The sequence below is a fragment of the Desmodus rotundus genome, chromosome 9 (assembly GCF_022682495.2).
Source record: "Desmodus rotundus isolate HL8 chromosome 9, HLdesRot8A.1, whole genome shotgun sequence".
Classification (NCBI taxonomy): Eukaryota; Metazoa; Chordata; class Mammalia; order Chiroptera; family Phyllostomidae; genus Desmodus; species Desmodus rotundus.
In genome coordinates, this window is record NC_071395.1 from 36,510,484 (window position 1) to 36,538,191 (window position 27,708).

General features: G+C 44.3%; 1 protein-coding gene across 4 annotated transcripts; it reads left to right on the top strand.

Moving 5' to 3' along the window:
• Window positions 1-801: 801 nt before the first annotated feature.
• ZNF558 (zinc finger protein 558) lies at window positions 802-19,517 on the top strand. 4 transcript variants are annotated; one of them, XM_045202657.3, is made up of 11 exons: window positions 802-1,066; window positions 1,911-2,000; window positions 2,600-2,761; window positions 5,297-5,377; window positions 6,990-7,253; window positions 8,232-8,345; window positions 8,826-8,914; window positions 9,414-9,540; window positions 14,972-15,067; window positions 15,563-15,645; window positions 16,128-19,517. In XM_045202657.3, exons 6-11 carry the CDS (start codon window positions 8,318-8,320, stop codon window positions 16,908-16,910), a joined length of 1,206 nt encoding a protein of 401 aa, XP_045058592.2. In that variant the 5' UTR covers window positions 802-1,066; window positions 1,911-2,000; window positions 2,600-2,761; window positions 5,297-5,377; window positions 6,990-7,253; window positions 8,232-8,317; the 3' UTR covers window positions 16,911-19,517. The 4 variants fall into 4 exon arrangements, with proteins under 4 accessions (XP_045058592.2, XP_045058594.2, XP_045058593.2 ...); XM_045202659.3 differs by lacking the exon at window positions 6,990-7,253 and adding an exon at window positions 8,618-8,729; XM_045202658.2 differs by lacking the exon at window positions 6,990-7,253 and having other exon boundaries at window positions 802-1,140.
• The last annotated feature ends 8,191 nt before the right edge of the window (window positions 19,518-27,708 follow it).

Consider the following 27,708-nt stretch of genomic DNA (forward strand, 5'->3'; position numbering starts at 1 on the left):
ATGAATTTGAATAAGGGTATGTGTCAGTTCTTCAGAATCCATCCTGAATTCAGACTTTGGGGGCTTTCCCCCAATACTGGGTGAAAGGACTGGGGGACAGTGGTGTGAGTGAGAATATTCTACCGACTCTGTGCCCATTTTTGAAGTGTTTCTAAATGTCTATCTATGACGTAGTCCCTCCCCACCAAAAAAACATACTTTTTAAAAAATTAAACAGCTACAGAGTTAGATCCCTCTCTATTAGTTTGGAACAGCAAGTTGTAGAGAAATGTGGCTATATGATCCACTTTTGCAAAGAAATTAAGAATAAAAATATGCCCCAAAATTTAAAATCATAAACATGAGCTTGTCGTTTGTTAGGCTTTGTGAGGCTGTATGAATGTGGTGGGAAAATTTGTTGCTACCCTTCTGTTACCTGTACAGTCTAGGGACCCTGGTAAAGCCCCACCATCAGCCTCGCCCCTGGAGCTGATTTCTTCCCACTGTCCAGCCCGGCCAGTCTATTCCAGCCCCACCCCGCTTCATCCCAGCCTCATCCCAGCCCCATCTCTAGAATTGGTCCGTTCCACCGCCCCGCCCTTCTACTCCAGCCTGGCCCCCCGCTCTGGTACCCACCCCCAGTCTTAACTACAAACCTGGTTCCGCACCCAGATCCAGGTCCCATGTGCCGGGTACCGCCTACATCCTGGCCCCCTCTACAGTACCGCAGGCAGAAAGGGTCTCCACCCACGGCCACGCCCCCTGAGCCTGGTGCCACCCACAGCCTGGCCCCTGCCCAGCACGCACTCCGAGAACTGGCCTCAGCCCACGGTGTGCCGTCTGGGTCTGGGGTCGCCAGAGCCTAGCGCCTCACGCCAGAAACTCGTGTCCGCTCGCCATCCGCCCATGGGTCCCCTCGCGCCCCAGCTCCCTCTGATCCCCGCCTCGGCCCCCAGACCCCGGCGTCCTCGCTCTCCGCGGCGGCCAGCCCGTGACCGGAAACTTCCGTGTGGAGCCGCCAGCCCGAGACCGGAAGCAGAAGCCCCGGGAGGCGCGGTGGACGCAGTCGTGGGTGGCTGGCTGCGCGGTACGTGTTCGGTCTGCTCGGGGTGGGACGGCGTTCACGCGGTGCGTCTGGCCGCAGGGCGAGGGGCGGACTAGGTGAGCTGCGGGCAGTCGGGGCAGTGCAGGGAGGGGCGCGGGCTGAGGGCACCTCCATCATTGCAGGGGACTCCCCGCCCCTCCCGGCACCCAGTTTCCTGCTCTGGGCTGGTCCTTCGGGTCGGCCGGAAGCTGCTGTTACCTCCCAGCTCTGGACGGCGCTGTCGCTCCTTGAGAGCTTCCCCGACCATCATCACCCTCACCGGGTGTGATTATGGCCCCCCAGGGGACTTTTAGCCATGTCTGGTGGCATTGTTTGGGTTATTACAAATGGCGGGGTGGGGGTTCGCTATTGGCATCTAGAGGGTGGAGGCCAGGGCTGCTGCTCAGCGACCCCCTGTGCACAGCCTTCACAACAAACAATTATCCAGCCCCAAATGTCAGTAGGGCTGAGGCTGGGAAACCCTGCCCGAGGGCCTTAAAAACTCTGAGGCCCTGAATGAACCGTGGGAATTCTTTACAAGTCAGCTGAGTCACTCACAGGGCCCCCCAAGTGACAAGCCGTATTTAAAGTGTCTGGAGTCACCAACAACTAACTATCCAGCCAAATGAGTTGAGCAAGCCAACTAAACACAGCATGAACCCTCTTTCTGCCACTTGGGGAGCAGATGGCTGGATGGGATCCGAAAAATCCAGTCACAGCCAACAATTACACGTTCATCAGTAAATACGGAAAAGAAAAATGAATGGGATGGCTTTTCCATTCAATACCCGAATGATGCCCTATGAAAGGCCTCAAGAGCACTCTTTGCTTTTTCTCTGCGCCCCAGACAAGAAAAGCACCGCCGGAGCTCAGGTCTGAGTTGACACCAGCCTCAAGCCCACCTGTCCTCCCTGGCTGAAGATTGCTCTGTGAGCAGGTGAGGGCTGGGTGAGACCTGTGAGGGCGGGTTCCAGCTGCGTCCGCTGTGCGGACCACTGCGGCTGGGCTCTCCCGAGCTCGGGTTATAGACCCAGGGAGCCACTGACAGTGAGAGAATCTTAAGAAAAACGATTTATGTTTGATGGATTATACACAGGGAGACCTTAGGAAGATGTGTGTGGCTATGTGTGTGTAAATAATTCAGTAAATACAGTTATATGCAAAAAGTATGTATCTGTGTACTTATATACAAGTACACACTAAAAAACGTGTAAATAAAATGTATAGCTGTAGAAATATGTATTTACTCACATTGCATAATATTTAAAATGTTAGGATATACTATATAAGTATAAATATAGTTTTACATGTATATGAAGTATGACAGGTCATCCAACTAAAGACTAGTAGGACTACTTAGCGGCATTCCTCAGGCCTGTTGAATTTGACTTCTAAAGCTCTATATTCCACAAATATTCAAAATATGGGGATGTTGGGGAAAAATGATTTGAACATTTTTATATCAGTAACAGAAATTTGTATTTTTTCTTTCTTATTGAATGTATTGGGGTGACACTGGTTAATGAAATTATACAGGTTTCAGGTGCGCAGTCTACAACACGTCATCTGTACACTGTACCGTGTGCTCACCACCCTGAGTCAAGTCTGATCCATCACCATTTATCCCCCTTCACCCTCCTCCACCTGGCCCCGCCTCCCTCCCTCCACCGGGCGAATACCCCACTGTTGCCCAGGCCCGTGAGTTCTTCCTCTCTTCTATCAATCTCTCCCCTCCATCCAGCCCCACCCCCGCAACAGACATTTACATTGACCAGCAACCAGATGTATTTTGAGCAAGTGCAATTTTTTTTTTCTTAATGAGATTTGAAATCATTTGGAGGATTAAGCAACTACTTACAGATTGAAGGGTAGGACACTAGTTTCCAAAGACTGGCCTCCCCAACTTGCCTTCTAGTGGAAATTAACCTTGTTTCTCAAAACTTCTCTGAAATAACATCTGGTGATTCATATTGCAGAGACGCATGTTAAGTAATCTTATATTCAAAGGTTGGGTTTTACTAATACTGTGCATGAGTGCACTCCCACGCATGTCCTTTTCATTAGCTTTCCTGTCGCATTCTTGGGGCGAATATTTGCTTGTTGTGCAGTGGATAGTATGACCAGCCATCCATCCTCATGTACTCAGTGCTGCGGGATTTGCCAGGATGCAGGGCATTCAGTGTTCAACCAGCGCAGTCAAAGGCAAACCGGGACGGTTCATCATCTCCATGGGCCAGGCCCTGGGTCAAATGCATGGGGAGAACGAAACAGACCTTGTCTTCCCTCCATGGAGTTTACATTCTAAATAATTAATCACATAATTCATGTGGGAGCTTGGCGCTGAGGACTCAACCTCAGGGAACAGGGAAGCCAGCCATCTTGAGAAGGACTAATATTTAGCTTGAGAGCTGAGGTTGGGACTGGGTTTAGCTAGTCCTAGGACTACACTGGCATGAAGGCGTGGGAGTACCTTCGAGAGAACACGGAGGCGGAGAGAGCCGCCTGAGAGCCATGCCGAAAGCAGGAGAGCCTGGTGCGCTCCCTGAGCTGGGAAGACGGGTGGCTGAAGTCAAGACAACAAGGTGGAGAGGGAACATGAGCCAAGCTGATCAGTTGGGCAGGCAGGACCAGATCCGGCATTGCCCTGGACTCTGTTCCAGGGCCAGTGAGCAGGCACTGAAGAGGCTGCGTGATTTTGGCTTTTGCACGTGGGTTAAAATGGACTTCAGGGTTGAGAATGAGGATTTAAGAGGAAAGACAGGAGATGTTAGGAAGAAGTTTAAGATTAAGATGGTTGTTCCCTAGCCCTGGATAATGGCTGTGGAGGAGGAAAGAAGTAGGAAAAAGAGACCTTAGAGTTTAGAACTAAGAGAATGTAATGAATGCATGCATTTGTCAGATGGTACAGAACACCCACTGCGCTCCTAGCGCCTGTCCATGCGAACCTGCAGGCATCGCCCTCACCCACTGTGCCACTCACAGGCCCCTCCTCCACATCCTAAAGAAAGTCATGCCTGCGAAGGTCTACAGCTTCTCTGTCCACCACGGTGGCCGCTAGCCACATGCAGCCATTTCAATTAAACCAATGAAAAATACAATTAAAACTCATTTTCTCAGTCCCAGTGGCCACATTTCAAGTGCCCAGCAGCCTCCTGTGGCTAGTGGCTGCTGCATTGAACACAGAATTACAGAACATTTCTGTCATCGCTGACGGTTCTGTGGGGCACCAGTGGTATCGAGTGGCCCTTTCCCTGTGACCCTCCCAGCACCAACATATCCAAGAGGGGACAAGAGTCTCCGAATCTGTAAACCAGACAGAGCCCCTTTCTGTCCTCATGTGAGACTTTAGCTGCCAAAACACCTTGAAAGGGGTACTTGGAGTCTGAAAGTCCTAGGCACCTTGTCAGCCTCCTTTCCTCGTGGGGCTGTGTGAGCTGGCTGCATCCCGGCTCTTCTCTCTCACCTCAGCTCAGTGACCGTGACTGTTCCTAACTGCAGACGGGGTCCCTGGTGGGGAGAAAGGAGCCATCCTCCACCTGCAGCAGGCAGGGAAGTTCTGCCACAGCTGTGTGGGTCTGCTGGACTCACCCCGAGGCTCAGGGAGGGTTTGATGTGAGAAGCTGCATTAGTTTCTTATAGCTGCTGTAACAAATTATCATAAACTTTGTGGCTTAAAGCAGTACAGGTTTATTTTCCGGCGGTTCTGGAGTTCAGAAGTCCTAAATGGGTTGGCAGGGCTGCATTCCTCCTGGAGTCTAGGGGAGAATCCATTCCCTTGCCTAGTCCTTCTTGTAGAGGCCTCTTGCATTCATTCCTTATCTCAGTGCCTCTCTTCATATTCAGGGCTAGCAGCGGAGCATCTCCCAACCTCCCTCTCACCCTCCGGCCTCTGCTTTCATCATCACATCTCCTTTGCTGACCTTGACCCTCCCGCCTCCCTTTTATAAGGGCCTTTGTGATGACATTGGGCCCACCTGGATAATCCAGGATCATCTCCCCTCCTCAGTATCTTTACTTTAATCACATCTGCAAAACTCTTTGCTGGATAAGGTAGCATGTGCACAGGTTCTGAGCCAAATGCGGGTGTATTTGAAGCGGGGGCGTTAATCTGGGATCACACAAGCCCAGGAGGCAGCGACTCCCTACAACTCTTTCACCTGGCCACACTCACTTTAGCGTTTAATGTTTCCCTCCCTGCACACACTCACACCCCCTATCGCTTTCATCTTTTAGGTATCAGGAGGACACACACAGAGCCCTCAAGAAGCTAGTTTTATGGAGTTACATTTTATTCTGTAACTACAGGGAAAGGAGGTAGGTGTTCCCTTCTCATAAAAAGAAAATGCTCTATATGTGCTACTTGGTACCTTGATTTTTTTTTAACTTAAATTTATTGGAAGTAAGAATCTGTCAATACCTAGAAATCGTATTTTTCTTTGCTTTGGCTGCTGGTTCCTTCCTGATGTGGGTACCCCATAGTTTATTGAACTGACTCCCGACTGATGGCTGAGTGTGTTGTTTCTAACCCCCTGATGTTACCAATGAGGCCACAGTGAATACTCCCACTGTTTTGGACTGATCTCAGTCTATTAATAACTGATGTGACTGGACCAGCCCTTGTGGGTTTGATTGTGATTGCAAGATGCCTTTCACCAGTAACTCTCAGGAAACTGAAAAGATACAGGTTCATTGCTTACAAGACCTGGAAAGCACAGCTTGGGCCCCACAGGGAGGTCACAGGTAGAATGCATGGGTCCAGGGTTCTGCCTTTATTGGGGTATAGGGTAGGGGCCTAAGGTTTCATGGGTTCCCTCTTTATTGGTGAATTTAAAACATAAAACCAGGAATTTAAATTAAAACCAGGAAAGAAAACACATGGGCAGCCCAAAGGGTCAGTACTGAAATCAACCAAGATCTCGAAAGTAAAGCGGCTCAGTGTCAGGGGCGGCCTGGACTCTTTACCTAGTCCCGAGGCTGCCGGGTATGTTTATGAGAGGTAGCTGTGTTTGAACTAGATGCCTCTTCGAAACGGCTGCTGTCCAGGCAATCAAAGGTTAAGTCGGGTACTCACATTACATGAACGGAAAGCTCAACAAATGTCAGGGCTCACACTGAACTCACCCGTCGATTGACAGTGAAAAAGTAAATGTCTTGTGCATTTTGCTTGACATTGACCAAGTCCTCCCAGAGGAGTTGTACCCCGGCAGGGTCTGGGAGTGCACTGCCCTGCAGCTTTGCCAATAAAAGTGTCGGTGTTGATCTGACTGGTAAGAACTGGTATCCGTGTAGTTCAGTCTGCATCTAATCTCTGAAGCAGATTGTTGGCGTTTCCACCCATGGAACTGGTTGTGGTGGAAACAAACTGCACTTTGTTGAGGAGTGAGTGGGACCTGAGGAAATGAGACGGAGTGAAAATACTGGCTGTGTGAGTGGGCAAGACGGGCCGTAACTGGAAAGAGAGTGACTATTAGGACGGACTTATTTCACTACTAAAAATACTGCATTAGGTTTGAGTGATGTGCGGCTGAGTTCAGTAGAGTGGGAGAGCTTGAAGGGAAGGGCGAACAGGAGACCGTCAGTAGCATACAGCTCCGAAGGCAGGGGGCGTGGGACACAGAACAGAGCTGTAGAATCTGACCTTACAGAGAAGGGAAGATAGCTCCTGGTTTGTAGCAGAAGACACGGAGGACACCACGTTCAGATTGTCATTTTGGTGGCGAGATAAGAAGGTAGATTCCTCTCGTGATGATCACTTTGAGAAGTAGGGTGCAGGGTCGTCTGCTGAAAGTGGGGTGTCTTCCTTATCTGCTGCTGCTAACCTTAGTCACTTTAAACAATAAACGTTTCCTGTCTCTTACAGTTTTTGTAATTCAGAAATTCGTCTTAGCTTCAGGGTTCTGGCTCCTGTGCTTTTGTGATTTCTTAGCCAGATATCAGCTGGGACTACAGTCATCTGAAGGCTTTACTGGTGCCCACGGATTTACTTCCGACGTGGTTCACTCACCTGCTGGCGTCTCGTGCTGGCTGTCGGAGAGCGGCTCAGCTCCTCTCCAAGTAGCTTTCTCCACAGGACTGCTTGAGTGCCCCTGCAACATGGCTTCCCCAGAGCGAGCAGTGCAAGAGACCCAGCCTTAGAAGTCACCTCCACAATATTTTATGAGTCACACAGCTCAGCCCTAATTAAATGCAGGTGTGAATATCTGGAGGCTTGAATCATTGTCCATATAGGAAGCTAATTACCATAGGGGGAAAAGGTGAGGATGTCTGAGATTTAAAGAGATTAGAGAAGGTTTGATGTGCAGGAAGCTCCATCAACTTACAGGATTGTCCTGCAGGACTGAGGGCCCTTTCCATGTTGGTGACCATGTTTATCTAGGGGTGACAGTAGTTCAGCTGTCCTGCAGGCTGGTCTGCTCCAGTGCCACCACAGAGCAGTGGGTGATGGCAGTCACCTGGTTGGAGTGCTGCTGGAGCGCTGTGAGGGGGGATGGGGGGGTGAGGGGTAAGGACATTTGTGGAAATGAGGGGCACTGTAATCCAAGCTGGGTACGCAGGAAATGAGGAGAGAAGGCAACTGGTAAGTAGCAAGAAAGTAGGATAGTAGGCGGACTGTTCTTTATGTGGTAGAAGAACACATGTAATGAAAGAAAAAAGACTGAACAAAGTAGAAGTTCGGGAGGTTTTGTTCAGAGAGGGAGACTTCTGAACTGTGTTCTGGACAGTGAAACAGCGTTGGGTGATGACTAAGCCTGAGGTTTGCCCGTGGAAGTGTGTGGCCAAGGTGGAGTGAGGCCAACTGATAACACAGTAAGGTCTGACATCATCGGAGTGAGGTGGGACCAAAGTCTCGAGTGACTAGGGATTGAAGTTGGGGGCGTGATTGTGACAACCTCGTGGATGGGAAGAATGTGCCCTGAGACGTGGCGAAGCTGAGGATGTAAAATGGGATGGCGCAGTGATAACATATTGATCATACCATGGTGGACAGAAGACTGGTTTTGCCGTCACACGGCTCTGGGTCCGTCACCTGCTAGGCAAAATAAAGGCCCAATAACAAAGACCTTGCATTTTGAAGGAGGACATGATGGTCAGGCTAGGATAGAGTTGTCCTCGGTAACCTGGAGAGGGGAGGGGCTATGAATCTTTGTCATTTTCTCATTTGTTCCAGGGAGCACCGTGGAGTCCGTGGAGGAGTGCCCTGGTTCTCCCACTGCCCTGTGGTTCAGGAGAGTTTGCCGTCTGAATCATAGGATCATGGCCGTGGTTCTGTTCCCCGCGTGTGGTACGTTGCGGGGTCCTGGAGGCTCTCAGAGTCCAGGTGTTAAGAGCCCCTGTACCGCAGAGCAGGGAGGGGGAGGGGGCTGAGCAAATGAGGTGGGAGTAGAGCCCAGAGGTCACTGGTACCTAATTTGGTTTGGGGTATTTGGGACTTTAGTGGTTTGAGTGTCTGGGGAGATGTCACCTGTATAGTTAATGTGCCAGAGTTTTTGAATTTTACCTCTAATTGTTTTTACCAACTTGACAAAATAATAATGATGTCCCTTGGATTTTCAGTTTCCTCATCTGCGAAATGGGAATAATCTCTTCCTCAAGTGCACTGTGACTCTTGAGCCCTGTTTTCTGGCCCTGATGAGACAGGGCCCTGCGCTGGTTTCTTAATGAAAGGGTGGGTGTGTTAGGGGATGTTTGCTCTCAGGGAGGAGGGGAATTTGTGAGTGCTGGGTTCTTGTGACTCACTTATGACTCATTTCTTCTCCTCCAGTTCAGTCTCCCCTGTGCCCAGCATCTCCTCAAAAAGGCTGCCCCGAGGAGGAAGGGTTTGTTAATGGCTTCCTGACAGGCTGGTTACCGGTGAGTCAGATTTTCCTTTTTCCAAATCATTACTTTTTTTGCCAAAAGCTGAACTTGTTACCTTTCAGTGCCCTGGAGCCTCACAGCCAGACCAGGTCTGAGGGGCTGCCCGAACAAGGTCAGTAGATGGCAGTATTTACTGCATTGCAGAGTTTCCTGCGGGGTCAGTCTGCCTCGCGTTCTGCTGAGAGTTTTCAAAGGGACGCTAAGGAAAGGCATGACTGCTCCCTAAACTCAAGCAATTGATGGTGGCCGTTAGGAAATCATTTATACATTTGCCAACTATTTCCTGATCTGCAATGTCCCAGGCCTGTGCTCAACCTTTGGGGTCGAGGGCTGAACCCAGAAGCAAATGAGAGTTGAGCCCAGAACTCTGATGTACAAAGTACCCCTTCTGCTTTGGTTTCCGTGTCCCCACTCTTGTCATCCTTGGCCCTTTTCCTATATGGCCTCAGTGGGATGGTCCTTGGCTAAGCCTTAATGGTTTTGATGGTTTTAGGACATGGTGACCTTTGAGGATGTATGTGTAGAGTTTTCCCAGGAAGAGTGGGCACTGCTGGACCCTTCTCAGAAAGCACTGTACAAAGATGTGATGCTGGAGAACTGCAGGAACCTGGCATCGCTCGGTAAGCCTAACATCATTCCTGCGTTTATCTAATGACTCGGTAACAAGTCGTTCCTTCTTTCTTTGTTTTTCAAATTGAAGTAACGTTCGTATAACATAAAATTCACTATCTTAACCGTTTCAGAGTATACAACTCAGTGTCTTTAGTGTGTTGAGAGTGTTGTGCAACCGTCAATTTCAGAGCATTGTCATCACCATTAAGTCGTCAATTCCCATTACATTCCCCACTCCCTCCCAGCTGCTGGCAGCCACTCGTTTGCTCTCCATCTCTGAATTTGCCTATTTAGAACAGTTCATATCATCGGATCATAAAATATGTGATCTTTTGTGTCTGACTTATTTCAGGCAGTATAATACATAGAGGTTTAGCTGTGTTACAGCATGTATCTCAGTTCCTTATTCCTCTTTATGACTGAATAATATTTCATTTTATGAATATACCAGTTTTTGCTTACCCATTCAGTGGTTGATAAACATTTGATTTGTTTCCACATAAATAATGCTGTTATGCATTTTTGTATACAAGTTTGACTTAAACCTGTACTTTTAGTTCTCTTGGGTATTTATCTAGGAATGGGATCCTGGGCTATATATTACCATGTTTAGCTTTTTAAGAAACAGCCAACTCTTTTGCCCAGCATCTTCACCATTGTATAAGGGGGGGTTCAGATTCCTCCGCAGCTTCCCCAACATTTGTTTTTTTGAGTATAGTCATTCTTGTGGGTATAAGTGGTATCTCATTGTTTTGATTTGCATTTCCGTCTTGACTAATGACCTTGAGCATTTTTCTGTGTAGTTGTTGACTATTTGTATATTTTCTTTGGAGAAATGTCTGTTTAAGCCCTTTGCCCATTTTTTAATTTGGTTGTCTTTATCTTTTTGTTCTTGGGTTATAAAAGTTAATTATATATTTTGAATATACCTTTAGTCAGTATATGATTTGGAAATAATTTCTCTCATTCTGTGGTGTCTTTCTATTTTGTTTTTTAAATTTAATTTGTTAAATTTAAGTGTAGTTGGTATACAGTATTATGTTGGTTATATTAATTTCAGGTGTATGATGTGATGATTCGATATTTCTATAGCTTGCAATGTGATCACCCCCCTAATTCTAGTAATCATCTGTCACCATGCAAACCTATCACAATATTATTGATTATATTGCCCTTTTTTACCCATCCCCCACCCCCTCCATTCTGGTAACCATCCCTTTGGTCTGTTTCTGTGAGTCTGTTTTTGTTCTGTTTGTTTGTTCCTTTGTTTTTAGATTCCACATGTAAGTGTGACCATACAATATTTTTCTTCCTCTGCCTGATTTATTTAATTTAGCATAATACCTCCTAGATCCATTCATGTTGTCACAAATGGCAAGATTTCACTCTTTTTTATTGCTGCATAATAGTCCATTGTGCATATGTACCTCATCTTCGTTATTCATTCATCTATTGATGGGCACCTAGGTTGTTTCCATATCTTGGCTATTGTAGATAATGCTATAATAAACATGGGGGTGCATATATCTTTTCAAATTCATGTTTTTGTTTTCTTTGGATAAATACCCAGAAGTGGAATTTCTGGGATTTATGGTATACCTATATTTAGCTTTTTGAGGGGTCTCCATACTGTTGTCCATAGGAGCTGCATCAGTTTGCAGTCCCGCCAAGTGCACGAGGTTCCCTTTTACCCACACCCTCGCCAGCACTTGTTGATTTATTGATGGTGGCCATTCTGACAGGTAGGACCTGATGCCTCCTGTGGTTTTGATTTGCATCTCTCTGATGATTCATGATGTTGAGCATCTTTTCATATGTCTGTTGGCCAGTTGTATGTCCTAAGAGGAGAAGTGCCTATTTAGGTTCTTTGCCCATTTTTTAATTGGATTGTTTGGCTTTTTTGGTGTTGGGTTGAATGAGTTGTTTATGAATTTTGGATATTAACCCCTTACTAGATTATCATTGACGAAGATGTTCTCCCATTAGGTGGGTTGTCTATTCATCTGTTGATAGTTTCCTTTGCTGTGCAAAAATTTTTTGGTTTGGCATAGTCCACTTACTTATTTTTCTTTTGCTTCCTTCTCCCGAGGAGATATATCAGAAAAAAAATATTGCTATGAGAAATGTCTGAGATTTTACTGCTTATGTTTTCTCCTAAAATTTTTATGGTTTCATGGCTTACATGTAAAACTTTAATCCATTTTTGAATTTATCATTGTGTATAGTGTAAGAAGGTGGTCTAATTTCATTTTTTGGCATGTATTTGTCCAATTTTACCAACACCATTTATTGAATATACTGTCTTTACTCCATTGTATGTTTTTGTCTCCTTTGCCAAATATTAATTGACCATATAGGTGTTGACTTATTTCTGGGCTCTCTATTCTATTCCACTTATCTATGTATCTGTTTTTACGCCAGTACCATGCTGTTTTGACTACTATATAGCCTTGTAGTATAGTTTGATATCAGGTATCATAGTACCTCTAACTTTGTTCTTCTTTCTCAAGATTGCTGTGGCTATTTGGGGTCTTTTGTGGTTCCATATAAATTCTTGGATTATTTGTTACAGTTCTGTGAAATATGCCATTGGTGTTTTGATAGGAATTGTGATGAGTCTATGGATTGCTTTAGGTGGCATGGACATTTTAACTATTCTTTCTATCCATGAGAATGGTGTATGCTTCCATTTATTTATATCTTCTTCAATTTCTCTCTTTAGTGTCTTACAATTTTCTTGGCACAGGTCTTTTGCCTCCTCGGTTAAATTTATTCCTAAGTATTGTTTTTTGGTGTGGTTGTAAATGAGACTGTTTTCTTAGTTTCCCTTTCTGATTGTCCATTATTGGAGTATAAAAATGCAACTGATTTCTGGGTATTTATTTTGTATCCTGCTACTTCAGTGAATTCACTTATCAGTTCTAGTAGTTTTTTGTTGGAATCTTTATAGAGTTCTCTATGTACAGTATTATGTCATCTTCAAATGATGACAGCTTTGCTTCTTCCTTTACAGTTTTGATGCCTTTTATTTCTTCTTATCTAATTGCTATGGCTAGGACTTCCAGTACTGTGTAAAATAAGGGGGGTTAAGGTGGACATCCCCTTGTACATGGTTTCCTTTAGGTCTTTAACCATATTTAAAATAATTTAAATTCTTTACCTAGTAAGTTTAATATTTAGGTTTCCTCAGGGACTGTTTCTGATTTTTTTCCTGTAATGGGCCACACACTTGAATCTTTGCCTGCCTCATAATTTCATTTGCTGAAAACTGGACACTTGGAATACTATAATATGGCAGTTCTGGAATAATATTTTTCCAGTGCCCAGGGTTTGTTGTTGGTTGTTGTAGTTGATGTTGTATATATGTTTAGTGATGTTTGTGAACTAGTTTTATAATGTCTGAATTTGTTGTGCATGGGCCACTGAAGGCTCTGCTATGTTAAGAGATCTTGAGTGCCCAGAACAAAAACAAACAAGCAAGAAAACAAAAAACTAGTCTCAGCAGATGGGCCCTGAATATACAAAAGGGGGTTTACACTCTGCCATAGCCTTCCCATCCTGCTTACATAGAGCCTAAAGGTCAGCCAGAGTTGAAGACTTAGTGTCTTTTCGGGTGTTTTCATGCCTTTTCACGTCTTTTCTGAGCATGTGCCCAAACTTGAGAATGCATGAAGCTGCTATATTAAAATTGTCAATGTAAAAAAAGTCCAAAACCTATACAAAAATTTTATAAGAGTTTATTTATGCAAAACCAAAGACAGTTGCTAGGAATCAAAATCTCAAATGCTCCAGAGAATGCCAGTTTTGTGGTTTCTTTTATGTATTTGAAATTTAAGGAGGAAACACCAGGGAGATTATGGAAAGGTGGGAAAAAGCAAGGTGTGGAACAAATTACAGGGTATTTAAGATTGTGTTCTCTTGAGGATGGGTGTGCCTTCGACGGGTATTATTTCTGGCATTTCAAAAGTATGTTAACATCTATGCCCAAGACCAATGAGCGGGACTTGCTTAAAAAACCTTTCACTAAAGAAATTATGTCATGTGACTAACCACCATGACCTGCCCAGTTAGGAATTTATGATTTATTACAGCACCCCTTTTTCACCACAATATGAATGAGCTTTTCAAAAGTTCCCCCAAATATCTTATTCCACACTTTTCCTTCCAAGTTTTTGGTTAGTCTTTTGTTTTCTTCTGCTGTTTTCCCTTGCTTCAGGTGGTGGTGGTTGATAGACTTGCCTCGAAATGTTTAGGACATACCCGTTGGGTAGCCAGCTCAGCCCTTGTACAGTCTGGGATTAGATCAATGAAATCAAGCCCTTTGAGCTAGACCTTCAGAAAGGTCAAAGCTATCACAGTTCCTTGAGGTAATGGTCCATTCTGCTCCTTCCAGTACTAGGAATGTGGCATGTTGTCCTCAAGGTCACAGCCAAAGCAGGGAATACAGGATGAGTCAAGGATCAGTTAAAGTGTGATTTGTTTGGGTTTTTTCCCCTTGATTAAGCATTTTCCTGGTTGCAGTAATCTTTTGATAAGTTTCCAGAGTTCTAATAAGTTTATTCTGATAGTTTTTGCCAGTTTATTCAGTTTTTGTGCAGGATGGGCTTTTGGAGTTTAATGTTCCTCATTTTCAGTGTCATTACTTCTCCCGAGTCTTTCTGAAGCACTTCTGTGTTCCTGGGTCTGTGCTAGGGTTAGGAGTAGAGTGATGGACGAGACAGACACGTTCTCTGCCCTCGCAGAGCTTTCAGGCCGATGCCTCCACTATGCACTGAACGTGTCTGTTTCTTACACTGTCTTTATATCTCCATGGTTAAAACTTTCAGAGCTTCTGAAGTGTGCACTTAAACTTTGGCATGGGCTTTGGGGCTAAATTGACCCTTGGATAACACAGGTTTGAACTGCATGGGTCCATTTATATGTGGATTTTTTTTTCAGTAAATGTACAGATGGCCCTTCATATCCCAGGCTTCATATCTGAAGATTCAGCCACCCACAGATCAAACAGTTTTCCATCCATGGGTTGGGAATTTGTACATGTAGAGGGCCAACTGTGTACATTGTTCCATGCCATTTATATGATGGACTGTGGATTTTCATGTCACAGGGGATCCTTGACCCAATCTCCCATGGATACCAAGGGACAACTAAAGTTTTGGGGGAGTCAAATTAAGTACAGATTTTTGACTGTGCAGGTGGTCAACACCACTAAACCCCTCATCCCAGGGTCAACAGTATTTATGCCCTGTCACCTCAATATGAGTGAGGATGCTTGTATTTTTGTTCCTTGAGAGTTATAATATTCATAAGAATTTAGGTATGATTAGTCACTCTTCCAAAAGTCACACTTGGTCATCTTTAGAATTGTTGGCTTCAGTTTCATGGAGTCGCTTGTCACCTGCACAGTCCCCCTTCAACATGTCTTTTCTCCGTGATTAGGGTATCATGTTGATAAACTCAGCCTAATCTCTCAGTTGGAGCAAGAAGACAAGGTGATAGCAGAGGGAAGAGGAGTTCTCCCTGACATTTGTCCAGGTGAGCACCAGATGGATATGAGTCCTTGTGAGCAATAGCTGTGGCCAGTGACTCGGGATGTGGGATTATTGCAGTAAGAAATGTCAGAGAACTTTATAAAATGTCTTTTTTTTCTGATGGAGATGGCCAAGAACATTTTGTTTTAATTTTTTTTCCTTTTAACTTTCCATTCAACATCTCATACTTTACTTTGGACACAGAGGTTAAAAAAAAAAAAAAAAGACATCTCTTTTTTAAAATATAAGTCTCATATGAGCTTTTTGTCCTATTTCTTTATACTTTGCATCTCTGATAATTCCTTCTTTTGTAAATCTCTGATAAATCTTAATTCTTCTAGAATCCTTTTTTAAAACCTACAATTTGCATATTCCTATCCCTTTCATTGCAGACCTCCTCAAAAACCGTAATCCCTCTGAGTCTAGCTAGCTTCACTCATGTCTGTACTGTACTGTTGCTTTTCTCCATCAATTTAAATTTCTTTTCAATCTGTTCCAGATTTGGAGAGTATACTTAAAGCCAAATGGTTAACTCCTAAGAAGCATGTTTTTAGAAAAAAACATTCTAGTGGTGTAAAAGCGGTAAGACTAACATGTGATTCTTGGTTTTTCACAGTAGGAGAATTCTAAGTTAGAAAAAACAAAAAATAAAAAGGAGAGTCATTAAAAGAAAGTATTGACACAAGAGAAAATAGTGTCTCTGGAGTGATGCGGTGAAAAAATGGTGAATTTGGAGAAAATTATGTTAGCTCCAAACTTTTTTCACTTGAGAGTTTCCACATGTAAATAATTTCCTTAAATGTGACTAAGATGTTGTCTGTTGAATCATAAAGTGGTCTTAAATTAATAAAAATGCTCTGTGAGTATGATAAGGACTTGTGGCAGAGTATGTATTGTTTGGAACTTCTAAGAGTTCACAAACTGGGCAGAAGTCATGTACAAGCACTAAAAAGAGTGAAAACATCAATGATAATGTAATAAATTCCTAGGAGAGATAATTTATGACAAAACTGAATATTAAAAATATTACAAATTATAGTTATCATTCATCTCTTTATCAACAGGAAAGAAATCATGGTGGAGTGAAACTCAATGAATGTAATCAGTGTTTTAAAGTTTTCAGCACAAAGTCTAACCTTACTCAGCACAAGAGAATTCATACTGGAGAAAAACCCTACGACTGTAATCAGTGTGGAAAATCCTTCAGCAGTAGATCGTATCTCACCATTCATAAGAGAATACACAATGGGGAGAAACCCTATGAGTGCAATGACTGCGGGAAAGCCTTCAATGATCCCTCATCCCTCAGACTGCATGTAAGAATTCATACTGGAGAAAAACCTTACGAGTGTAACCAGTGTTTTCATGTTTTCCGCACCAGCTGTAACCTCAAAAGCCACAAGAGAATTCATACGAGAGAGAATCATCATGAGTGTAATCAGTGTGGAAAGGCCTTCAGCACGAGGTCCTCCCTTACTGGGCACAATAGTATTCACACCGGGGAGAAACCTTACGAGTGCCATGATTGTGGGAAGACCTTCAGGAAGAGCTCCTATCTTACACAGCATATGAGAACTCATACTGGAGAAAAACCCTATATGTGCACTCAGTGTGGCAAATCCTTCAGCAGTAGCTTTTCTCTTACTGTGCACCGGAGAATTCATACTGGCGAGAAACCCTATGAATGCAGTAACTGTGGGAAAGCTTTTAATAATCTCTCAGCTGTTAAGAAACATGTGAGAACTCACACTGGAGAAAAACCCTATGAATGTAATCATTGTGGAAAATCTTTCACCACTAACTCTTACCTTTCTGTACATAAGAAAATACATAATAGGTGGATTTGAATACAGTACCTGGGGAAGCATTCATTGATTTCTTATCCCTCAGACGACTTCTGGTAACTCATCCTAGGTGTATGAGTTACCTGTTGCTGCGTAACAAATGTCCCTGCAAAACATAGTGGCTTCTAACAACAGACATGTATTATCTCACAATTTCTGTGGGTCACAAGTTCATAGATGGCTTAATTTTGTGGTTCTGGCTCAGGATCTGTTATGAGGACTCAGTCAAGATTGTCAGCAGGAGCTACAATTATCTGCATTTTTACTACTGAGGAGCTTGTTTCCAAAATGGCTCACCCGCATGCCTGGAAAGTTAGTTCTGGATGTTGGCAGGGAACTTTCATTTCCTCACCATCTAGGAATCTCCATAGGGTCTAAGTATCTTTATAATATAGCGGCAGGTTCCCTCCAGAGCACTTGATCTGAGGGACAGCTAATGCTGAAGCCATGCTCTTTTATGGCTGAGCCTTGGAAGGACATAGTATTACTTCCGTATTGCGTTGGACATACAGACCAATCCTGGCACACTGTGGAAGGAGACTACACAGGAATGTATACCAGGAGAGAGAGGTCATTGGGAACCATCTGAGAAGCTTGCCATGAAATCAGTGAAGAAAGGCCTTTAGCCTTTCAATCTGTTTGAGGTGAAGTATTATTTAGAAACTCTTATGTTAATTCACTCTGGAGAAAAACCTCATGAGTGCAATCTTTGTGGTAAGCTTTCAGCTCAAAATCACCTTAATGGGCACAAAACATTAGGTGCTGGGGAGAAACCCGAGGAATGTGGTAGCTATAGGAAGGCCTTCAGTGATACCTCTACACAGTCATGTGACAATTCACATTAAGGGTAACACCTTACAAGTATCAGAATGCAGAAAACTTCAGGAACACTCACCCCTTAGAGCACACGTGAGAAATCACTGCAGTGAAGCACTCGTATGAGGAATGTGAAAACCCTCCAGCACAAGCTTTCACATTACTGAGCAACAGGTGAGATACTCTGAATGCAATGCCAAAGCCTTAATGTTCTCTCAGTTTTTGAGAGATGTGAGGATTTATTCTGGAGAGAGAGACCCATTAAATGTCATCAGTACTGGAAAGTCTTCCATTTTTCCCATTCTTAGGAAAAGAGAACTCACTGCAAAGAAACCTATGAATATAAAGATTGAGGGAATGCCTTTAATAATACCTTTTATATTAGGAAAAACATGAAATTCTCCCTGGATGCAAAACCTGTCAGTGTATTAATTTTGGAAGATCTTTCTGTGATTCCAGTCTTTGTTGACTTGTGAGAACTCACACTGAAGGGAGACGCTAGGAATGTGATCAGTGCAACAATGTCTCAGCCTCGCCTCTTCACTGAGTAGCCACAGAATAAATTCAACTGGGAATGGAGAATATGAACCTTATGAGGGTGGTATTACTTTTAACAGTGTCTAATCCTTAGGCTGGTCCGTTAGCTCAGGAATTTTCAGTTGTTTCATTTTAGTATAAACATTTATGTCTATAGCTATACCGTAAACCTGAAGTTATGTTCCATAGTTTGGTATCTAACATGTTTATTATCATTTACTCTTTTAGAATAACAGTATGCTACAAATGTATTTCTGAATGTCTGCTGAGTGATTTGGTTTATCATAATGAAACGTTATATGAATTATACACTTTTAATTTAACTGCATTTTTGTCAGCTAAGTGGACTTTGTGATGTTGATTCATTTTTATCTTTATATCCTAGTATGGCAGTTACTTTTAGCGTCTTCCCCAAGGCCCATTCTCCCCTACTTACTCACTTAAAGAAAAAAAAACATTTTGTTCAAGTTGTCAAACAATATTGAAAATACTCACTATGTAAAGCTTCCCTGAAGCTCAGAGATGCATGGACCTGCTATGCTGGCCATAGGAAGTAGGTAGAAGTCACTGGGGGTTCCTCATCTGGCTTGCTCACCTTACTTATATTCTATATCTTAACTGATTTTCCCCTTGAAAGTGAGCTCAAGACCTAGAATTGGAAGAGCTATGTTTTGATTATGACGACAAAAAAAATAATAATTTTAAAAATCACAATGATATGGGCTCCACAGAAGCTTCTTTGCCTGTTTCAACTCTGAATTGCTTTCTCCTAGGCTTCATATGTGATTAAAAGTAACCTCTGAGTGATTGGAGCCAAAGTGATTTGGGGGGTTATTTCTGAGGAGGTGTTGTGCTAATGTCCAGCTGAATTCAACATCTAACTGGTAAACCTATTGGTAAAATTTTATAAATGTGCCATGTTTGTTTGAAAACATTATGCATTCTATAAATTTTAAATATAGATTATATATACCCCCATTAACTCAAGTTCATTGTTTTTCAATATAGTATACACTTTCAGAGTATTTTTCCTCAAACTTATGTCTATTTAGTGATAGATGTGTATTCAGGTCTTTCATTTTGGTTATAAATTAACATTCAGTTTTGTAATTCTGTCATTTTTATTTATATATTTTGATGTACTATAACTAAGCAACAGGATTAATTATTTTCTTGTGAATTGTTTCTTTTTATCATAGGGACCATATTTTTATAGCCAGGTATTTCAATACATTAATAAATGATCAAGCTTTTAAATAGCACTTTCCATATACTAGACACTCTCCTGAATGCCTTACGAATGTGAGCTTACTGAGTATTCAATATAAGCTTCCAAAGGAGGTACTATTAATATCCCCCTTTTACACACGAGAAAACTGGTATGGGACACTTACATTACTTGCTGAGTGCAGTGGCCGGTACGTGGTAGAGCCCAGGTTTGAACCCACACAGTCTGTGCGCTTCACCACTGGCTTCTTCTGATCAGCACGGGAGTTTTGACCTGCTCCGTTTCCAACCTGGGCTGGTTCACCCCTCCTTAGGCAACCTGGTGGCCCCCCCCCCCCCCCCCCCCCCCCCCCCGCTCCCGCTCCCGGGAAGTCACCATATTGATGCTGAACTTAGTGCGGACACCCGATCGGCATAGCACACTACAAGCCCAGAACTCCTGGGCTCAAGCGATCCTCCTGCCTCAGCCTCCCGAGTAGCTGGGACTACAGGCGCCCAGCACCACTGGCTTCTTTATTGAATATATTCTATACACCAAACTGTTAGAGGCACTGGTATCTGTAACAATGAATGAAATTCAAGTTTTGCCATTGAAATACTCACCTGCAGTGGGAGAAAGATTATAGAAAAGTCAAGAAAATATAATAACATTATTATTACCAGTGTTATATGAGAAACCAAAGTACTGTAAGACAGTTAAGGGAGTTTTGGATCTTGCTACTTTATACAGAATTAGAAAGGAAAGCCTCTCAGTTAAGGGGCCCTTGAACAGAGATTTTAATGAGTTGGGACAACGAGTCATGTGGCAAGAGCCGTATTGGTGTGGGAAGGCCAACCACATGGAGGCCAGTGTGGACGGAGCAGGACAAGTGCGGGATGTTCAGAGACCAGCAGACGGTAATGCGGTCAGACTGGTAGATTCTTATCTCCCTGGGTTTTGTGGGTCACTGTTAGGACTTTTCCGTACACTTTCAATGAGTTGGCATATCAGTCAGAGTCCCAGCAGGAAACAAATGTTTGAGTAGAGTTTTCATAAAGGGTCTATTCTCAGTGTTGTAGATGGGATAGAGAAGAACCACAAAAGGTGGTTGGTACACAGTAGTTGGTAAGGGCAGGGCTCTATTAACACCCCTGAGCCTGAAGGGACAAGGGGAGGGGGCAATTTATTGAAATCTGGAGATGAGAGGAGGCCAGAAATAGTACCCGGCCCCAATTATGCAAGAAATAGCCAGAGCATTTGCTTTCATTCTTTTGATTTAATGCCTAAGCTCTCCAATGACCAAACCCAACCAGAAGCCATAGGTAAGAAAGCCCACTGATGTAGTTTATCTCGACTAACCTGGGGCTAAGATAGAGAAGGTGGACCCTTTGGGGCTCATGGAAGATGTCCAGAAGGGTTTGTTCCTTTTGCTTCTTAGGACCTACTCTTGTGAATCATCTGAGTGGGAATTTTAGACCCCTGACCAGAAATGCTGTCAGTCATGTACGATCCTGAGCGCTGCCGGAGTACCCTACCTGTCGTCTAAAATAGTTGCCTCCTCCTTCACGTCAGATGGGTCATGGGGCTTTTGGGAAGAAAGCATAAATATATAGATACAGATAGATAATTAACCACCCTGGCCAGTGTGGCTAAGCTGGAGTGTCATCCCACAGCCAAAGGGTTGTGGGTTCAGTACCCAGTTGGGGTACATGCCTGGGTGGCAGGTTTGATTCCTGGTCTGGGCATGTATGATCCCCAGCCCCAGCACGAACCATCCCCAGTCCAATGCCCATTCTCAGCAAGTATCCTTGGGTGAGGATTTTAAAAATTAATTAAACAATTAACCTAAAGATCCTGGCTTCCAGATGGGGACACTTCCACAAGCAGACGAACTGAGGGCCCCATGGAGTGTTACGACTGCTGTGAGAACAAGCACAGAAGGAAAGGGGTCACCAGGCTTCTGCCGCCCGAGGGGTGGGACTTCTGTTAGACATTGAAGACTGATGAAACATTTGGGACTCTGGCAGCCTGCTGGGATGTCTCTTGATATCTTTCCCAAACTTGGTTGATAAGCAAGTGTAGCAGCTGTGTCCTGAGACAGACAGGGTGACCAGGTGTTTCTGGGTCATCCCTCCCAGTAAGCCACCTAGAGCAGCTGAGGTGCTAGCCAAGCATGAGGGGAATCTGAAGTGGGATAGTGGAGGGATGTGATGAGAGTTATCAGCTGCTGTCAGGAGCTGTCCATGTGCCCCAGTGACCCCACTCTTGCAAGTTTCTATGGGCAACCAGACCAACCAAATGCGGTGTTCACTTATATTAAAAAGCAAATGCCTCTGAGCAAAGTAAGTGGTGGATTAAAATGGAGAAGGTGGTAGACTTCTCAGATTCTTTTTTCAGGACTAAGCCATTCACTGCCCCAGCTGCTGGAAGTGTTGGCTGCTAATAGCTCATGCTGCCATCTGCTGGGACTTCCCTTGGGCCAAGGAAAGGGCCATACTTAAGATTGCAGCCACTCCCCAGCAGCCCTTCCAATGACTGGTTACAAAGGCCCAGTTCCTTTGCATCAATTTGAGACACTCCTGAAAAACCACCCCAGCTCCAGAGCTCCCTATAGAACTGTACACCACACAGTGGTATTAATGTAGGCTACAAAATAATGCGCCGGGCGATGGAGGGAATACAAAATGGAATACAAACTGTAACAAATGAATCTAACTGTATCACAAGTGAGTAACATAACCACAATGAGGGGGGGGTGAGAAGGAAACCAAATTTACTTTAGAAAACTATATTTTGGCAAGGTCCTGTAAGGCTGTATACAAACAGAACTTTCCAGAAATCCTGTACTCTAGTTCAAAAATGTGTTTCTCGTAATTGATATGGGTTAACATTACTGAAGTGACATGTATAGTGGGGTTTAGCAACTCAGTAAATATAACGTAGATAACGAGAGCCAGTTTTTCCCTGTCAAAGAAAAAGACTACGAACTAGGACAGAAAGCCGGAATGAACGCTGTACCGTTGGATTGGAATCAGAGGCGTTGGTATGAATTTATGCTTTTTGATAGATGGGTTAAAGGATAGATAGGTAGATCAATAGAGATGTGTGTGTATGAACAGGGTAATATACATTTATATATTTCTGAGGCTGGTCAACCTCACAGGCCTAGCAGTAATGAGAATACCTATCGCTCATCCAGATCATGGTTTCTAATAAAACACCATCTGCAAAACCAACAAGACAAAACCAGGGCTCTTTGGAGAAATCAGAGATTTCAGGTCCGACACAGGGGAACTACAGGGATAACCTGAACTATCGCTGAAGGACCCCCTAACGGAAAATACGTATTTACAAAAAATAAGCTCCGAAAATCTGCCTAAAATTTTTCCTTAGGTTCTTGAATGACACCTAAGCTGTGCATTTTCAGGGAAAAACTCGAGGAAGCTTAGAAAAGGTCACTCATACCAGGGCTTGGAGCTTAGTTTTTAGCCTCATCTAGAGTGGAATAACCTTGATAAGACGAAACGAAACCTGGGTTCCCATCATCGCCCTAGAAATGTCACCACCTGAGAGCAAGTGTCGTGCAGGAAGAGTGAGGACCAGTCTTGAAGTCAGTACGAAACAAGTAGAGCTTTCCTCACAGAGTAAAGCCTAGCCTTGATGGTTCCAGGTGGTCCGTCTGTACTGTAAGGGCCTGCCATGGAGCAAAACCTGACCTGTGGAGTAACGCAGCAGTTCTCAGCCCGTGCGCCACAGAACGTTTAACCATGCAGTCCCTGACTACTTAGTCAGGGGCACTGACCTCTCTCCCCTTAGACTGTCAAATTAAAAAATAACAACCAACACAGCAATAGCCGCCCAGTGTGCGTGAATCGAATTTATACCTATTTTTTGTCAATTGGCAAAAAATACAATTTTTTAGTTGTGCTACAGAATTGCAGTAATTACTTTATGTGTGCTGTGAAAGAAAAAGGTTGAAAATCGCTGGAGTAAAGTAACATGCATAGTTAAGAGCCTCTACAAAGTGTTATTCACAAGCTCCAGCACTGACGAAGAGGTTACTGGTAGTGCGAAGCAGCAGGGACGTGTTCTTGATTATTAGTGTGAAAGTCAGCAGAAGCAGAACCAGAGGAAATCCAGATATTGGACCCAGCAGACAGGGCCTCCGGATAACTGAATAAACCCTGGCTGGGTGACTCAGTGGATTGTGCGCCAGCCTGTGAACCAAAGGGTCGCCAGTTCAATTCCCAGTCGGGGCACATGCCTGGGTTGCTGGCCAGGTCCCCAGTAGGGGGCACGTGAGAGGTAACCACACATTGATGTTTCTCTCCCTCTCCCTCCCTGCCCCTCTCTAAAAATAAATAAATAAAATCTTAGAAAAGCAAATAACCAAATAATATGTTACAGAAAATGAAGAAAATAAATTGTAGAAAATGAAAGACAAACTGAAAATCTTCACAGCAACCAAAGAAAAAGGATGCATTGCTTTTAAACAAGTAAGATGAAAACTTAAAAAAAAAAAAAAAACCTATGGAAATTAGAGGACAATGAATGGCTTCTGGCCAAGATGGAAGTGTAGGTAGACACACTGCGCCTCCTCTCACAACCAAAAGAGGGACAGCAACAATTTAAAAACAAAAAACAACCAGAACTGACAGAAAATCGAACTGTATGGAAGTCCGACAACCAAGGAGATAAAGAAGAAACACTCACCCAGACCGGTAGGAAGCGGGGGGGGGGGGGACGGGCAGCCGGGTAGAGAGGACTTGCGGTGAGGTGGTGGCTGGCAGGCTCTGCGACCCCACATTCCCGCGTGGATGGACAGGGAGGAACCGTGGGGGAGCGAAGCAGACTGTGCAACCCAGGGCTCCAGCGCGGGGAAATAAAGCCTCAAACCTCTGATTGAAAACACCCGCGGGGGTTGAGGCAGCAGCAGGAGAAACCCCCAGCCTCACAGGAGAGTTAGTTGGAGAGACCCACAGGGGCCTAGAGCATGCACAAGCCCACCCACCCACTCGGGAATCAGCACCAGAGGGGCCCAGTTTGATTGTGGATAGAGGAGAGAGAGACTAAAATCCGGCAGAGTGGAACAGGCGCCATTGCTCCCTCTCGGCCCCTCCCCCACATACAGCGTCACAGCGCAGCGGTCAGCGTTACCCCGCCCCCGGGAACACCTAAGGCTCCGCCCCTTTACATAACAGGCACACCGAGACCAAAAAAAAAAAAAAAAAGGCCCAAATGAAAGAACAGATCAAAGCTCCAGAAATAATAAAACTAAGCAACGAAGAGATAACTAACCTACCAGATGCACAGTTCAAAACACTGGTAACCAGGAAGCTCACAGAATTGGTTGAATTTGGTCGCAAATTAGATGAAAAAGTGAAGGCTATGCTAAGAGAAACAAAGGAAAATGTACAGCGAACCAATAGTGATGTGAAGGAAACTGGGACTCAAATCAACGGTGTAGACCAGAAGGAAGAAAGAAACATCCGACCAGAAAAGAATGAAGAAACAAGAATTCAAAAAAATGAGGAGAGGCTTAGGCACCTCCAGGACATCTTTAAACGTTCCAACATCGGAATTATAGGGGTGCCAGAAGGAGAAGAGGAAGAACATAAAATTGAAAACTTATTTGAACAAATAATAAAGGAGAACTTCCCCAGTCTGGCAAAGGAAATAGACTTCCAGGAAGTCCAGGAAGCTCAGAGAGTCCCAAAGAAGCTGGACCCAAGGAGGAACACACCAAGGCACATCATAATTACATTACCCAAGATGACACAGAAGGAGAGACTCTTACAAGCAGCAAGAGAAAAGGACACAATTACCTACAAAGGAGTTCCCAAAAGACTGTCAGCTGATTTCTCAAAAGAGACCTTACAGGCAAGAAGGGGCTGGAAAGAAGTATTTGAAGTCATGAAAGGGAAGGACCTACCTCCAAGATTACTGTATCCAGCAAAGCTATCATTTAGAATGGAAGGGCAGATAAAGTGCTTCTCAGATAAGGTCGAGTTAAGGGAGTTCATCATCACCAAGCCCTTATATGAAATGTTAAAGGGATTTATCTAAGAAAAAGAAGATTAAAAATATGAACAGTAAAATGACAGCAAACACAGTTATTAACGACCACACCTAAAACAAAAACAAGAGCAAACTAGGCAAACAACTAGAACAGGAACAGAACCATAGAGATGGAGATCACATGGAGGGGTGTCAATAGGGGAGTGGGCGAGGGAGAGGGGGGGAAAGGTACAGAGAATAAGTAGCATAGATGATAGGTGGAAAATAGACAGGGGGAGGGTAAGAATAGTGTAGGAAATGTAGAAGCCAAAGAACTTATAAGTATGACCCATGGACATGAACTATAGGGGGGAATGTGGGAGGGAGGGGGTGGGCAGGATTGAGTGGAGTGGGGGGGGGGGGAATGGGACAACTGTAATAGCATAATCAATAAATATATTTTTTTAAAAAGAAGACAATGAATGACATCTGACACCTAAAGGGGTGAATGAAATAAAAAACAACTGCCAACCTAAAATTCTATGACCAAGAAAAACAGTCTTCAAAAATAAAAACAAAGATCGTTTCCAGTGGTTTTCTTTTAAATTGAAAAAATTAACAGAACTGCAGCTCAAGAAACTCTAAACAGAGTTCCTCAGGCTGAAGGGAAATGATTCCATGTACAGACACAATTAGGAATGAAGATCAGCATGAAGTAAAATGTCAGTGGCTATAAATAAAAATGGACTATATAGAACAGCCCTGTAGAGTTTTACAACTTCCACGTAAGTCTAACCTTTTTCCAAATAAAATGCTTTTAAAAACACCTCCAAAATTAGAGAGGATGGAAGTCACTACAAGGGCTTCCCCAGCCTCCCCCCAAGACAGGAGATCCCGGGAGCCCCAGCAAGTCATGCTTGCACTCCGCACCCCACAGTAGGGCTGACCGAAGCCCTAGCAAGGGACCGTCAGTCCCCTCCGTTTCAGAGAGCAATTGTCATCACAAACACAAATGATGGGTCCAAGCAAGTAAGACTAACACTAAAAGTGGTGGAAATTAGTGTCTACAATAGAAATAAAGAAAAATAAAAAGGAAAAGGAAAAAATAAAAATAATTTTTAAATGGTGGAAGTTCCAGCAAGCAATCCCCAGTCACTTCCAATTATAGAAATGACGGCAGCCACACCAGTGACGCCCTCAGCTGCTTCTCAACACTAGAGAATAAGGAGCCCCAGCCTAGTAGAAGGGCAGACACAGAAAGGGACACTTAATCCCCCAACACTAGTTAAAAGTTACTATATAGAGATCCTGCTAGTCCCCCCGACTAGCAATACGTGGAACCCCATGCAATTACCCACCCCTAACCTCCCCAAATTTGAGACAATAGGACTGCCCACTAGGACCCTTCCCTGACACCACATCACTTGAAAATGGGAGCCCCAGGCAGGCAGTGGCCCTCCAGTTCCTCAGCACCAGAGAAAACAGGAACCCCACTCTCATACTCACCACTTTCCCCCAACAGCATGAGGGCTCCATCAGAGGATGGAAGCTTCAACAAGTGATCCCCCATATTCCTCCAATATTCAAGATGATGAGTATGCCGAAAGCAATTTGCAAGCCCCTATGCACTGAAGAAGGAAGCCCAGCAAATGCTACAACGTTTTCACCCAATGCAATTCTCAACTCGCTCCCATGACTAGCTGAGAGTCCAGGTGACCCCCGTGGACCCCAGCGTTCCTGGTAGACCCCTGGAGGGGATCCTGGTGATGCTGGTGGATTCAAGTGTTCCTGAAGAACACTTCCTGGTGTTCCTTGTAGATTTTGGTGTCTCTGGTGGGTCCAAGGGTCCCTGGTGTAACCTGGTGTCATTGGTGATTCCTCGTGTCCCTGATGTACCCCTGTGTGCTGGTAGATCCAATGTCCCTGGAGGACACAAGTGTCCCTGGTGGATACCAGTGGCCCAAGTGCATCCCAGGATCATCACAACTGGGTTTCGCTGGGGGACCCCAGTGTCCCCGGATGATCCAAGTGTCCTTGGAATACCCCAGTTTTACTAAAGGACCATTGTGTTTCTGGTAGGTGTTGGTGTCCCTGGTGGATCCCTGTATCTCTAGTGAATCCCCATGTCCATGGAGGACCCTGGTGTCCCTGGTAGTCCTCAGTGTGTCTGGTGGAAACATTTGTCCCCGTTAGATCCAGGTGTCCCTGGTCGATCCTGATTTTCCTGGTATATTTAAATGTCCC

Bases quoted from the DNA above. Each gene is read 5' to 3' on its own strand.
- ZNF558 (XM_045202658.2), top strand. From the start codon at position 8,318: ATGGCCGTGGTTCTGTTCCCCGCGTGTG. The intron at 8,346-8,825 runs GTACGTTGCGGG...CTTCTCCTCCAG, and splicing joins GGTTCTGTTCCCCGCGTGTG to TTCAGTCTCCCCTGTGCCCA. The intron at 15,068-15,562 runs GTGAGCACCAGA...AATCTGTTCCAG, and splicing joins TCTCCCTGACATTTGTCCAG to ATTTGGAGAGTATACTTAAA.